Source organism: Oncorhynchus nerka, linkage group LG25 (genome assembly GCF_034236695.1).
Source record: "Oncorhynchus nerka isolate Pitt River linkage group LG25, Oner_Uvic_2.0, whole genome shotgun sequence".
NCBI classification, from domain to species: Eukaryota; Metazoa; Chordata; class Actinopteri; order Salmoniformes; family Salmonidae; genus Oncorhynchus; species Oncorhynchus nerka.
Genome location: NC_088420.1, coordinates 20,375,225 through 20,390,598, shown reverse-complemented (window position 1 = coordinate 20,390,598; position 15,374 = coordinate 20,375,225). Strand labels below are relative to the sequence as shown.

General features: G+C 40.7%; 1 protein-coding gene across 2 annotated transcripts in view; it reads left to right on the top strand.

Moving 5' to 3' along the window:
- jak3 (Janus kinase 3 (a protein tyrosine kinase, leukocyte)) overlaps positions 1–14,933 on the top strand; it is a 41,508-nt gene extending 26,575 nt beyond the window's left edge. For both annotated transcript variants that reach the window (XM_029633822.2, XM_029633823.2), the window contains exons 10-24: positions 3,870–4,050; positions 4,286–4,410; positions 4,606–4,737; positions 5,693–5,780; positions 6,186–6,310; positions 6,587–6,725; positions 7,026–7,177; positions 7,527–7,677; positions 9,532–9,656; positions 10,349–10,538; positions 11,113–11,237; positions 11,345–11,517; positions 11,883–12,000; positions 12,241–12,354; positions 12,776–14,933. In XM_029633822.2, the coding sequence (XP_029489682.1) occupies positions 3,870–4,050; positions 4,286–4,410; positions 4,606–4,737; positions 5,693–5,780; positions 6,186–6,310; positions 6,587–6,725; positions 7,026–7,177; positions 7,527–7,677; positions 9,532–9,656; positions 10,349–10,538; positions 11,113–11,237; positions 11,345–11,517; positions 11,883–12,000; positions 12,241–12,354; positions 12,776–12,895 (2,058 nt within the window). In that variant the 3' untranslated portion in view covers positions 12,896–14,933. The remainder of the gene's footprint in view (positions 1–3,869; positions 4,051–4,285; positions 4,411–4,605; positions 4,738–5,692; positions 5,781–6,185; positions 6,311–6,586; positions 6,726–7,025; positions 7,178–7,526; positions 7,678–9,531; positions 9,657–10,348; positions 10,539–11,112; positions 11,238–11,344; positions 11,518–11,882; positions 12,001–12,240; positions 12,355–12,775) is intronic.
- The last annotated feature ends 441 nt before the right edge of the window (positions 14,934–15,374 follow it).

Here is a 15,374-nt window from a genome sequence, read left to right as displayed (position 1 = left end):
CAGCGTCGCTCCTCATCCGGCGGTCTCTCTCAGCCTGGGAGATGCGTCCAATCTGCATGGGTTCCGGTGGAGCCAGCAAGGATAAAGGTGGGGACTCGGAGCTGGGACTGATAGGGGCTAGAGGTCTACGGTTGAGTTCTCTCTCTCAGACGCTGGTCAATGCGTGAGGCCAACTTGATCAGGGACTCGAGATTGTCCGGTGGTTCCCGAGTGGCCAGTTCATCTTGGATAGTGTCGGAAAGGCCTTTCAGAAAGCACACAGTGAGCGCCTCGTTGTTCCAACCACTCGCTGCTGCCACCGTGCGGAACTGGATGGCATAGTCCGTCACGCTGCGCCGACCTTGGTGGAGAGTCAGGAGCTGTTTGGCTGAGTCAGGACCACTGCTTGGGCCTTGAAACACTCGTTTGAATTCCTCAGCAAAGGCAGAGTAGCTGGCACAGCAGGAACTATGGGCATCCCACACAGCAGTAGCCCAGGCCAGGGCTTTTTCCGACAGCAGGATGATGATATATGCGATCTTAGACCGGTCGGTGGGGAACGACGAGGGTTGCAGCTCGAAGGAGAGAGAACATTGGGTGAGAAACCCTTTACAAGCACTTGGATCACCTGAGAACCGTTGGGGAGGTGGAAGACGAGGTTCAGCCAGAGGGTTAACTGCCATGGGTACGTGAATCTGAGGTACTGGGACGGGAACTGTTGCCGAGGTAAGTCGATCAGATATCTGCTTTATGGAAGTCAGCATCTCCGACAGAAGATGAGAATGTCTAGCCATTAAGGCCTCTTGCTGAACCAGGGCGGCTTCGTGGCGTTGGACAGTCTCCTGGTGGTGGGACAGCATGGCAACAAGGTCCTGGGAACTGGCTGCCTCTGGGTTCATTTTTGGCTCTGTGTTTCTGTCAGGACCCGGTTACGAACCCGGGTCTCCGGAGTGAGAAACAGTCACTTAACCAACTGAGCCACGAATAGTCGGCAGAACCCAGAAGATGAGGCAGACACAGCAGTACTTGAGACGGTGTATTTAATGTAGTAAAAAGTGAAGTCCTTCAGGAACACATGTAACTCCACAACCTCAAAAGGAATTCCACAAGAACAAAGGTAATCCTCCAAGACAAAAAAGGTAAATCCACAAGGTGGTAGGTATAGCACAAAAAAACTCAAAAGATACTCAAAAATAAATAAACAAGAACAAAAAAACAGAATTCCACAAGAGCGTCCACCGGGATCAACAAGAGTTAACAGAATACTAGGGCTGGGTGCTAACATACAAACACAGAGCAAAGGACTGAGGAAAACAAAGGGTTTAAATACAATCAGGGGAAACGAGGCACAGGTGCAAATAATAATGGGGATCAAGGGAAAACAAAAGGTCAAAAGGCACAATGGGGGCATCTAGTGACCAAAAACCGGAACAACCCTGGCCAAATCCTGACAGGGACATTCAAAACTGTAATATCTTATGCATCACAGAGTTGTGGCTGAACGACGACATTATCAACATACAGTTGGCTGGTTATACGCTGTATCGGCAGGATAGATCTGCGGTGTCTGGTAACACGAGAGGCTGCTGACTATGTATTTTTGTTATTTACAATAACAGCTGGTGCACGATATCTAAGGAAGTCTTGAGGTTTTGCTCGCCTGAGGTAGAGTATCTCATGATAAGCTGTAGACCACACTATCTACCTAGAGAATTTTCATCTATATTTTTCACAGCTGTTTTACATACCACCACAAACTGATGCTGGCACTCAGACCGCAATCAATGAGCTGTATTCCGCCATAAGCAAACAGGAAAACGCCCACCCAGAGGTGGCACTCCTAGTGGCCGGCAACTTTAATGCAGGGAAACTTAAATCGGTCTTACCAAATTTCTATCAGAATGTTAAATGTGCAACCAGAGGGATAAAAACTCTGGACCACCTTTACTCCACACACAGAGACATGTACCAAGCTCTCCCTCACCCTCCATTTGGCAAATCTGACAATAATTCTATCCTCCTGATTCCTGCTTACAAGCCAAATTAAAGCAGGAAGCACCAGTGACTCGATCAATAAAAAAGTGGTCAGATGAAGCAGATGCTAAGCTACAGGACTGTTTTTCTAGCACAGACTGGAATATGTTCCGGGATTCCTCCGATGGCATTGAGGAGTACACCACATCAGTCATTGGCTTCATCAATAAGTGCATCAATGATGTCGTCCCCATGACTAATACAATTTTATTTTATTTTGACTAAATGAGTAATATAAATACTTCAACCACTTCATTTTATTTCGACATTCTATGTATTTTGTTTAAAGTTGTGACGTCATTACGTCCAGCTTTTTATTTGAATAAGAACAAATTCTTAACTACAATTGTGCGCCGCCCTATGACACTCCCAATCACAGCTGGATGAAATACAGCCTGGATTCAAACCAGGGACTGTAGTGACGCCTCTTGCACTGCACCACTCGAGAGCCCATGTGTACTTATATATGTGTACTCATATAGTACGTTAGCCATCCTGACAACCTGACCCTAATTGTATAGCTATGAGAGGGTAAACCCACAAGTACATTACAGAGTATGTGTAATATCTACATGAGTACAATGTAATTAATAGGTGTTACACTTAATTTTAAATATATAAATCATGTGTATCTTGACGTGTACTTACTTGAAGTGTACCTACAAATTACGTTAACCATTCTGACAATCTAATCATCAGCTTCTGAAAGTGCCGTCCAAGTGAGAAAATAAACACAGTGATACAGAGTACATATCTGCATAAGTACAACGTTTTTGCTAGTTGTTACACAGGATTTAGCTATTTAAAGTGAAGTGTAACTTTATAGTTACCTATAAGCAATTTCTATATAATTACTTATTACTCATTACCAAGTGAAAATCTATTAAAAATGAAATGCTACTACATTAGTCAACTTTATTGCAACATATAAAATACCTTACATATCTTACAAAACAATAAGGATTTGTATTGTTAGATTAATAATTAGATTAATTAGATTAAACAAAGATACAGGCCTACTCAATAACATATAAATAACTATTCTAGTGATGATTCAGATCTGTAGGCTGGTGAGTAGCCTAGATAGCAATCTAATTTAGAAAAATGGGATTGTCTTTTTCTTTCCTTTTTAGCATTACAAGTAGCAATGGAAATCGACAACTGTGACTCTGACTTCTTTCTTGTAAGCATTTTCCCATTTTGGAGTCTGACCTTGTGAGAATCTGTGGTAGCGAAGAAGAATGTATGACAATTTGGCCTAGTTATCGTCATCATGATTTCTGTAGTTTAGGCATAGATAGATAGCAATCTAATTTAGAAAAATGGGATTGTCTTTTTCTTTCCTTTTTAGCATTACAAGTAGCAATGGAAATCGACAACTGTGACTCTGACTTCTTTCTTGTAAGCATTTTCCCATTTTGGAGTCTGACCTTGTGAGAATCTGTGGTAGCGAAGAAGAATGTATGACAATTTGGCCTAGTTATCGTCATCATGATTTCTGTAGTTTAGGCATATAGCTAGCTAGTCTTTGTCTGTTATCCAAAATAGTGCTTATTTTGTAGCTAGCTAGCAGGCTCATTAGGCAGGATTAGGAGGCTGCCTATGGCGGCAGATTGACAACAGCAGCATTTTCTGAATATTTTACCTCTATTTAACTAAGCAAGTCAGTTATGAACAAATTCTTATTTTCAATGACGGCCTAGGAACAGTGGGTTAACTGCCTTGTTCAGGGGCAGAACATCAGCTCGGGGATTCGATCTTGCAACCTTTCGGTTACTAGTCCAACGCTCTAACCACTAGGCTACCTGCCGCCCCAAATAATGTGTTACGGGGTGTACTTTTCAATATTCTCTTAGACTCCTCTTGGGCTGGATTACAAAGACTGTCTAATTATGAAGAATGAACAATTCAGTCTTTCGGGGGTCCACAAGTCCTTCCTCAGCTTGAGGGAACTCACTGACTTCTTCCAACAAAGCAAGCTGCTCCTGGCTGAGGTTCCTGTCAAGCTGGAAAGATGTTGTCCACCTCGACCGAAAGGTACAGACAACAAGCCAGAATATTTATTTGGCTCAAACTTAAAGCTAAATCGTAGGATTCTGATCATTGACCATTGGTTACTTCACCATCAAATGAGACTAAAATATATTTCATATTGAAATCAGAAGACATAATATTTATTTGATTATACATATCTCAATCATAACAATTAGCAATGATACATCTGCATAATGCTACATCATTCATCACAAAAACTACACCTTACTTGCTGTAGAACTCTCAAACATGGTCATCATCCGCGGTAGCAGCTCAGTAGAGACACAGGGGTCTCCGATGCTGCAAAGGACCAAACCCAGTCACATCCAGTTCCACATGATCAAGTACGAGGATCTGCGATGGGTGAGTTCAGTAGAAGCCTGGAGCTTTACTCAAACATCCTATCAGTTCTCTGTTATGTGGGTTTAATGTCATTCAAGTTTAAATGAATTCTGTCTTATGACAAATCCTGTATAAGGGAAGACGGGCAAGGCCATGAATGACAGTTTGAGTGAATGAATGGTTTACTCACTTTACTGTGTGTATAATTTCTGTCAGTCTGAAAGCTTGGGACAGGGATCCTTCACGCGAATCTTCAAAGGCAGCAAGATAGATATCCGTGATGGGGAGAGACATGTGACAGATGTTCTGCTTAAGGAGCTGGATGCAAACCACAAAAACTGCTGGGAGGTACGCAAAACAGATCATGTGCATTTCAGAAGTCAAATAGAATGTGGTACTGTGGCTGCATCAGAATTGTAATTTCCCCATTCATGGCATTAGTCCATATCTACCAGAAGGTGTTCTTGTTTAAACCCAGGTGCTGAGTTTTTTTCTGAATGTTATGAGTCCTTTTAGTTTTAATCAATAATAAGAGGACCATTTTAATATCCTACTTTACTTTAATTGACATGTATTGAGTCAAATGATCCAATCAACTGTAAGAGCAATACGCTCTGCACAATATAATTACTCTTTAACGACAATCACAACGTCAAAGAAAAAAATGATTTAGTGGTGCAGTAGTCTATGGCACTGTATCTCAGTGCTTGAGGTGTCACTACAGACACCCTGGTTCGATTCCAGGCTGTATCACAACCTGCGGTAATTGGGAGTCCCATAGGGCGGCGTACAATTTGCCCAGCGTCCTCCGGGATTGGCTGGTGTAGGCCGTCATTGTAAATAAGAATTTGTTCTTAACTGACTTGCCTAGTTAAAGAAAGGTAATATATATATATATATTTATTATTATTATTATTATTAATCAAGTAGCCAGTTTCAGTTGGAGGGTTTTTCCATTTGGGAAGGTGTGGTCTATGGTATAACAAACTAAGCATCTAAAGACATAGACCCTTTTAGAAAACTTTTTGGAGGGATTTTGTTAACTTGTATCATGTTATATCAGCTCTTTTTGGAATATTCTAAAAACGCATTATCGGATGTGTTTCATTGTCTCTTGAATCCTACGGGATGTTTTAGAGCAGGTGGCTGTAGCTTTTTGCCACATGAAACAGTAGCTAAGATAGGATACCAACGCCTGTATCAACCCCTTGTTACACCTTACTGAAGAAAATCCTGTCCAAATAGAAGGAGAGTAGCTACAGTGGTCACACATTCTAAGTATTTGTTTGCTTGTCATTTCTAGTCATTCTTTGAAGCTGCCAGCTTGATGAGCCAGATTTCCCACAAGCACCTTCTCCTTGTCTATGGGATAAGTGTTCACAGATCCAAGAGTGAGTAAGCATCAACATCTCAACTTAGCATCCCATTTCTCACAGATTTCTACAAAATCACCAAACCTTAAAAAAAATATTTTAAAAATCCAGACACAACTTAAATTAACTACAGGTTATTGTGTTAGGGCTGAGGTCAGTGTTAAGGCTACGGTTAGAGTTAGGGTTACTGCCGTAAATTCATTGTAACAATGAGTAATTACAATACTTGTTACATTGTAATTATATGAGTAGTGACACGGTATTAAGGGCACTGTAATCTAAAGTTCTACAGAGTCTGCTAACGCAGTTCCACTTCATTTTCTGTGGGGGCTTAGAGCAGTTCTGACTCAACTCTCTCTCAAGGAGCTGCTGCTATTGTAACACATCTAATCATGCTGCGCTGGTCATCTCTTAACCTTGCAGACGTCATGGTGCAGGAGTTTATCAAGTGTGGGGCCCTTGACCTGTTCCTGAAGAGGGAAGGGTCAGTGTCGGTCAGCTGGAAACTTGACGTAGCCAAACAGCTGGCTAGTGCGCTCAATTTCCTGGTGAGATGAACCTGATCTTTGGCCTGATTTCTCTTTCTCTTCAGTTGATAATACATAACTTCTGCGGAAGTATTTTGTATGTTTTCTGTGGAAGCACTTTTGTTCAAATAGATTATCATTAGATGTTTGATTAACTATCCTTAGACATTCCTTCATTGTCAATACTAGTGTATACACTAGTTAAACTGCTACTACTTGCTCATTGTTTGAGCATACACTTTTGTTAAGAACTATTCAAATAAACTGTTACATACTGTTTCTTCCTTCATCAAATAGGAAGAGAAAAACATTACTCATGGGAATATTTGTGCCAAAAATCTGCTCTTGGCCAGAGAGGGGGACGCATCCCAAGGAAGTTCTCCTTTCATTAAGCTGAGTGACCCGGGCATCAACTTGGCAATGTTGGGCAGAGATGGTAAACAGTTATCATAATGTCATGCAGAGAGTATACATGCACACTGGGAATGGCTTCGAAAAGTTGTTTTATTTAAGAACCTCATGTTTTTAACTGTTTGTGTTCTGTATATACTGTATGGGGTGTGTGTGTGTGTGTGTGTGTGTGTGTGTGTGTGTGTGTGTGTGTGTGTGTGTGTGTGTGTGTGTGTGTGTGTGTGTGTGTGTGTGTGTGTGTGTGTGTGTGTGTGTGTGTGTGTGTGTGTGTGTGTGTGTGTGTGTGTGTGTGTGTGTGTGTGTGTGTCTGGGTGTGTGTGTACAGTGATGCTTGACAGGATTCCATGGGTAGCTCCGGAGGTGCTGGAGGCTCCAGAGAGGCTAGAGCTGGAGTGTGATAAGTGGAGCTTCGGTGCCACGCTGTGGGAGCTATTCAATGGAGGACAGGCACCACTACAGGGCCTGGACCTCGAGAGGGTAAACTCCTACCTTTTACTACCACTAACACAACAATGTACAGTATCTGATATTGACTTACCCCACGGATAAGGGCCAAAGTTATATATTCATGAAACCTTTACAATTATAGTTTCAGGAAAATCAGGTGCAGTATATTTTCTCTGTATAACCCACATGAAATTACCAACTGTTAATTCTCCTTGGATTAGTCTTTGTCTACATCCTGAGTATTATACTTACATTAATCCAATGTTGATTACTTTTTAAGCGGTTTTCAGAAAATATGTGGTCAAATTCCACACAAATTCACCACAGCGTTTTTGTAGAAACCCAGTATGTTGAATTAACCTCTGCTTCTTTCAAGCAGAAGCTGCAGTTTTACGAGACCTACAAGCAGTTACCCTCCTCAGAGTGGACCGAGCTGGCGGATCTTATCAGTCAGTGTATGAACTACCAACCTGCATTCAGGCCCTCCTGTCGAAGCATCATTCGCCAACTGAACAGTCTGATAACGTCAGGTACTTCTCGCTAATGAATCCAAACCATGTTACTTAAAACACCTGGTGTGGTCCATAATTATAGTTTCTACCTGCTATTTTCAGGTGGGAATTTGTTTCATAAAACACAGCTAAACACAAACTGTCCTTTAGTTTAGGGGCTTTGTCTTTTATTGACCTGTTTGTTCTACACTCTTAGAAAAAAGGGTTCCAAAAGGGTTCTTCAGCTGTTCACATAAGAGAACCCTTTTTGGTTCCAGGTAGTAGGGCTGACCCTATTTAGTCGACTGGTTGATTGCTTGGTCGATAGGCTGTTGGTCGACCAAGATTTTTTTAGTCAATATATAAAATTTCAAAAATGAATGGTAGGAAAGACACCTGTCTGATTTACACCTGTCTAAGTGGACTAATCCATTGCTGAGGCCATGGGGATGGCACACCAGTATCACCGGTAGTAGGCTACATTTAGCCTACCGTTAATTCCCAAGATTTCAAATCTGCAATGTTTGTTTGGTTAGGGTAATTTCTGTTAATTCATTTAATATATTATTATTACTCCAGTCTTATCATTGTCATTGTAGAAGTGGACAAGTTGTTTGCAGAGCGCACACCCTAGGCTATACTTTTGAGAACAAAGTTTTGGTTTATTTCATTCCATTTACGAGTTGTCAATTTATTAATTGTCTTTTGTTTGTAGTGCTCTTGTCAATCTTGAGTAAGGAAACACATCTGATTACTCATAGAAGTAGGCCTAGGCTAACTGGCATGCATGCAAATGTAGGCCTATAAATGGCCCATTTGGGGATCTGATACTTTTTCTGATTGTCTTAACTCACCATCACTGTGGTGCTTCTCTAAGTAATTTTTTCTTTGACTCAAACAGCAAGTAAAGGAAGTCTGTTTTTACATCCATTGAGACTAACAATAGTTCCTCAACGTAGCAATGGCAATAGAAGTTAATTTTAGATCTGTATCATTTTAATTTAGATTACATTTTGATTAACCACAACATTGATTTTCAGATATAAAGACTTTATTATAAATTAATTGAAACTGTTCCACGAAAATGTGCATATGAAATCATAACTGGCACACAACTCAGTAGAAATGGTACGATAACTTGGCACTCCAAATGGAAAAGGTTGCCGATCGCTGGTGCAGCCTATTACCGGCAACTTCAGGAGCTTAAAGGCAGAATCTGCGAAGGCCAGCAGCAGCGGGAGAAAGGTCGGGAAGAGGTTTATTTCTTCTGGTTAAGCTATATTGATCTCTGGCTCCCTCTTTTGTAATTTGTGTGTTTTCATTTTTAATCGCAGTGCTTAAAGCATCAGACAAGCTCAGTAGCCTACATATAGTTGATTTTATTCAAATATAGGGTGTGTCTATATATGCAAAAATACACATTCTAAAAAACTCTCGGTTGACCCCAAAACATTTTTGTCGGGGGCAGTCTTACCAGGTAGGACCCTTTGGTGTCAGGTAGAACCTTTTTGGGTTCCATGTAGAACCCTCCGTGGAAAGGATTTTACATAGAACCCAAAAGGGTTCTATCTGTAACCAAAAAGTGTTATCATATGTGTATAGCCCGAAGAACTCATTCCAACACAGAACATCTGCTTTTAATGTACTTAATTAGCATTTTTTTGGAAGGGAAACTATTTCACTCATTTGTAAGTAATTATAGGTCATATTTCATAGAAATCTGGAAACATTGGACAGTTACCTTAAGCTGACCTCTACTTATTGATAACCTTTTATTCCTTTATTCCTTGAATCTTTGCTCTGAGGCAAACACTTTTAAATCTGTCCCTATGTGATTTATGAAAGGCATCAGTAGTGACATAGCCTCTGAGCGCCTTTCTTCCTGTGCCATAGATTACGTGATACTCCATGCTGCGGAGCCTCTCCCTGACAGGGACAGAGCATTAGGCCCCTCCCACCAGCAGGACCAATCAGTGTATGAGGAGAGACACCTGCGCTATATCTCCCCTCTGGGGAAGGTAACTTGTCACCTGCATGAGTTGCTTTCACACATGCTGTGCTTCCACCTCTCATCTCCTTTTGTTGTTAATTGAGTCTTTGTAAACAAACATTGTATAGCTTTAAAAAGCTATGATTAATTTCTTACAGGCTACTGTCAGTCCTTGCATCCATACAGTGGCTCCGTCTATGACATTGAGAGTAGTTGCATTTCCCCAGCCCTATCCCCTGGCTCACCAAACAAAGTGGCAGGGTCAGGTAGTTGAAATTACACATTGTGCCTTTATGTTGATTCTAAAAAAAATGCATGACTGAACGCAAGTCGACTGACTCTCTGCTTTCAGATGTTATTTGGGGAACAAAAGAAAATAATGAGAAAAAAACCCTAGAAATGGTCACTTCACTTTTTATCATGTACCACAAGAGGACATTGTTCTCCTATCTTTCTGCAATCCACACTATTCTGAACAAAACATTTTAGGCATCCTGTACCAAGGGTCAAATCTATTTCAACATACAGTACAGTAACTTTAATTCAGGAATTGGAGTGGTGAACATTCCTTTCAATTATGACCGTTTTCAATACATCAATTTAATCTAATTCAGAACTCAATACTAGAATTGACTAGGTTCAAATACGAACACCCCCAACCTGTTGTACTGTATATTACAGTACATGTTTTAATATAAAATGTTCTGTCATTGTATTTAGGGGAACTTTGGGAGTGTTGAGCTGTGCCGATATGATCCTCTGGGGGACAACACGGGCGAACTGATTGCTGTGAAGAAACTACAGCCCAACAAGCAGTCAAACCTAGAAGACTTTCAAAAGGAAATCAACACCATTCGCTCCCTGCATTGTGACTACATTGTCAAATACAGGGGCGTCTGCTACAGCATGGGTAAGAACATGCAAATAAATTCATACACCAAGACCCCAATAACACTTTTTGTAGGCTATAATGCCACCTATGAAATAAAGGTTATCTGCAGCTGCACCACAGTTGATAGCATGGGAAATGTACCTGTTCTATGAAGTGTTGCTAGACAAACTCATATTTGAAGTTTGTTGGGGTTTTTGGTATCCTTTCCGTCAATGTCAATAGACCATGCAACAGTCAAAGGAACATAAAATGGGCTGAAATCTTTGTGATTTTCATAATCATAGCTGAAATGCCAGAAATACCATTACTTGATAACTTTAGACCATCTCAAAACTGTCTTTGTCAACCTCCATATCTTTATTAGCTTCTTAAATGTGCCCTCTTTGTTATTTATACTCAAGACACTGAATAAAATATAAATATTTGTTTTTCCCCAGAGGGAACTTCTTTCTCTTCCTATTCTTGAAAAAACATGTAAAAGATTAGGTAGTGTATTAGAAGTAAGAACCTTCAGCCTACATGTAAATAATAGCTGTTTCAAGGCAGGAATGTTTGTGTTAACTCTCTGAATGTTTATCCACATTTTGGGTAGGTCGACTCAGCATGAGCTTGGTGATGGAATATTTGCCCTATGGCAGTCTGATTGGATACCTGGAGAAGAACCGGCAGCTCGTCAACAACAGGAGGATGTTGCTTTTTGCCTCTCAAATCTGTAAAGTATGAGCCCAATTCAAATAGCAGAAGTCCTGACTATTCCATACAAGACTGTTTATCTCTACATTGTAAAGGGGAAAAACCTTAATTGTGTTGTTTTGCACACTTAGGGATTGGAGTACTTGCAGAGCATGCGCTACGTGCACCGGGATCTGGCTGCTAGGAACATTCTGGTAGCAAGTGACACACTGGTCAAAATAGCTGATTTTGGCCTGACAAAGATCATTCCCTTTGACAAGGAGTACTACCGTGTGACACATCCTGGTGAAAGCCCCATTTTCTGGTAACTGCCGTTGCATTTGGAATTTACTTTCCACTCATGTGTGGAAATGACATGATCTACTTCAGTGTTCTTCCTGGAGACACTTGTTACCTTTTCACATTACTGATCCAAACTGAGCTGTCCTGTGCTAGGCTGGATGAACATCCATCAATGTTGTTGGCACAACGTAAAAGTACTACAGTACTGTTAGGGTTAGCGCGATAGTGTGCACATTTAGTGCACATTTCTGTTCATGCACTAACGCACCTGATTCTCCAATGAATCCAGGTCAATAGACTTGAAGTGCTGCTGAGAGCATCTTCATTTTCTATGGAAATTAGCTCTAAGGCAAGTTGTCTTCTAATAAGGCTTCTGTTCATACCCAGGTATGCCCCAGAGTCCATCACAGAGTCCAAATTCTCCCACAAGTCAGATGTCTGGAGTTTTGGAGTCGTCCTTCATGAGCTCTTCTCCTATTGTGAGCACAACTGCAACCCAAAGAGGGTAAGTGGCTTAACCAAGCCTTAATACCTTGTTCTACTGGTCTCATTAAATATCTGTGTTTCAGCTTGAGCTATCTCAAATCTACCAACCCTGACATTACATTACTTTAAGCTCATAAAAAAAAAATCATTTTTTTGTGTCAATGATTTTAACTAAATTATTATGATTGTACATTACCTGCCCATAAATGCCTAATTTGATTCTGACATGTTTTCTCTCCCATCCACTGCACATTTAAAGCTATATATGCAGGAGATTGGCAATGACATGCAGGGTCTCTCCATTTCAATGCATCTGGTTGATATCCTGAAGGACAACTGGAGGTTGCCTGCTCCACCACTCTGTCCTCCCAGAGTAAGACACCTTCCACAGCCATATGCCACGCTTAGGGTGGCAGGTAGCCTAGCGGTTAGATTGTTGGACCAGTAACTGAAAGATCACTGGTTCAAATGCCTACGCCGACAAGGTGAAAAATCCATCAATGTACCCTTGAACAAGGCACTTAACCCTAATTTGCCAAAAACCAAAATGTGTAGCCCTTGGGGTCCCGAGGACCAAGTTTGGGAAATGCTGCTTTAGCTAGTCCATACTCACAACAACACAATGATTTTAAATGCGTGTTGAGGAGTGCACAAAGTCACACTTTAAGATAAATTAATTAATACTGGTCCTATCCTGAGTTTTTACAGGCATAGACACTAGACATAGGGATGTCTCAGGTATGAAAGTTATTATTTAGCCTGTTTTTGTAACCTTCCATTGTTTTATTTAACAGATTTATAGTATGATGACGGCGTGTTGGGGATACAGCGCTGAGGAACGGCCAACGTTCTCCACCCTTGGAGATCAGATTGAGACCAGCATCCAAGATGAGAGAGAAGGTTCAAAAGGATGAATATAACTGAAGCCAACCCTATTAGAGAATGTTGCATTCTATCTTGAAATATACATATTCCTGTTACCATATTAGAACTTATTGATTACATTACATGTATAATAAATGTACAGTTGAAGTCGGAAGTTTACATACACCTTAGCCAAATACATTTAAACTCAGTTTTTCACAATTCCTGACATTTAATAATAAAAATTCCCTGTCTTAGGTCAGTTAGGATCACCACTTTCTCACTCAATTAGTATTTGGTAGCATTGCCTTTAAATTGTTTAACTTGGGTCAAACGTTTCAGATAGCTGGTGTAACTGAGTCAGGTTTGTAGGCCTCCTTGCTCGCACACGCTTCTTCAGTTCTGTCCACAAATTTTCTATAGGATTGAGGTCAGGGCCTTGTGATGGCCACTCCAATACCTTGACTTTGTTGTCCTTAAGCCATTTTTTCCACAACTTTGGAAGTATGCTTGGGGTCATTGTCCATTTGGAAGACCCATTTGCGACCAATCTTTAACTTCCTGACTGATGTCTTGAGATGTTGCTTCAATGTATCCACATAATTGTCCCTCCTCATGATGCCATCTACTTTGTGAAGTGCATCAGTCCCTCCTGCAGCAAAGCACCCCCACAACATGATGCTGCCACCCCCATGCATCACGGTTGGGATTGTGTTGTTCGGCTTGCAAGCCTCCCCCTTTTTCCTCCAAACATAACAATGGTCATTATTTACATTTACATTTAAGTCATTTAGCAGACGCTCTTATCCAGTGCGACTTACAATTATGACCAAACAGTTCTATTTTTGTTTCATCAGACCAGAGGACATTTCTCCAAAAAGTCAGATCTTTGTCTCTATGTGCAGTTGCAAACCGTAGTCTGGCTTTTTTATGGCGGTTTGGAGCAGTGGCTTATTCCTTGGTGAGCTGCCTTTCAGGTTATGTCGATATAGGACTCATTTTACTGTGGATATAGATACTTTTGTACTTGTTGCCTCCAGCATCTTCACACGGTCCTTTGCTGTTGTTCTGGGATTGATTTGCACTTTTCGCACCAAATTACGTTCATCTCTAGGAGACCGAACGCATCTCCTTCCTGAGCGGTATGACGGCTGCATGGTCCCATGGTGTTTATACTTTATACTTCTACTATTGTTTATACAGATGAACGTGGTACCTTCAGGCGTTTGGAAATTGCTCCCAAGAATGAACCAGACTTGTGGAGGTCTACAAATGTTTTTCTGAGGTCTTTGCTGATTTCTTTTGATTTTGATGTCAAGTAAAGAGGCACTGAGTTTGAAGGTATGCCTTGAAATACATCTTCAGGGACACCCCCCAATTGACTCAAATGATGTCAATTAGCCTGTCAGAAGCTTATACAGCCATGACATCATTTTCTGGACTTGCCAAAACTTCAGTTTGTTAACAATAAATGTGTGGAGTGGATGAAAAATGAGTTTTAATGACTCCAACCTAAGTGTATGTAAACTTCTGACTTCAACTGTATATGTTAGGAGTTAATGAAAGGTGAATAGGAACGTTGTGCATGGAAAGTTACTGATTGAGAGAATGGGCAAACATGTTATTGCTGAATATTAAGTTCCTACGGAAAGAGCAACAGTTTAGTCTCAGTTCCTGATAAGGCAGGCCAGTTTCCAAAAAAGTAGTACCAGGAAGCATGTGGAACTCAACTCGAGTTACGGTTAACAGTTGAAGAGAGAAGGAACTTTGGCAGGACCATGACAATACCAGTAAGAGGAACAGACTGAATTCTGGCCTAGCAACATAGACAGATTGCTTATTTTAGACATACAAGGAGGTGACTCGGCCTAGTCAGAATGCATACACACATGTTTGAGTGACTTGTATGTTGTGTTTGCAGCTGAAGCATCCCGTGGGTTGAATATATATGCTTTTTCTAATCATCCGTGTGAGTTTTTCTCTGTTTGTTCACAACCTAATAACGACTGGAAAGAAACCTTTTGATAATAAATCATGATGTAATCTTTAGAGTGTCTAAGCACACAAATAAACAATACTCTTATAAGAGCTTGTCATCTTCAGGTTTACTTTTAAACTTTTTTAATTGAGCCATTATTTTAACAGGGAATCAACATTGAGGCCCAGGTCTCTTTTCCAATTGAGCCCTGCATACAAAATCCCCACACACAAAAGCCCTACATTCAAAATACATAAATAAAATACAGAATATGCAGAAAATACAGAATGGGTAGCCTATTTTCCAACTTCAGTCCACCCTGGAATTAATTCAATGTCTGAGGGGCACAGAATCCAAATATGGAACATGTGATCAGATGTGAGATAGGTACCAATATGGGATATTCATTTGACCAGTATTATTGTAGCAAAATAATCCTGCAGCAACAGGATTTAACGTTTAGTCCATAATGTTGCTTGATCGGTGGTTAGCCTATGGCCTACCTGGTTAAATAAAGGTGAGATAAACATAAATAAAATAAATTAGCTGGA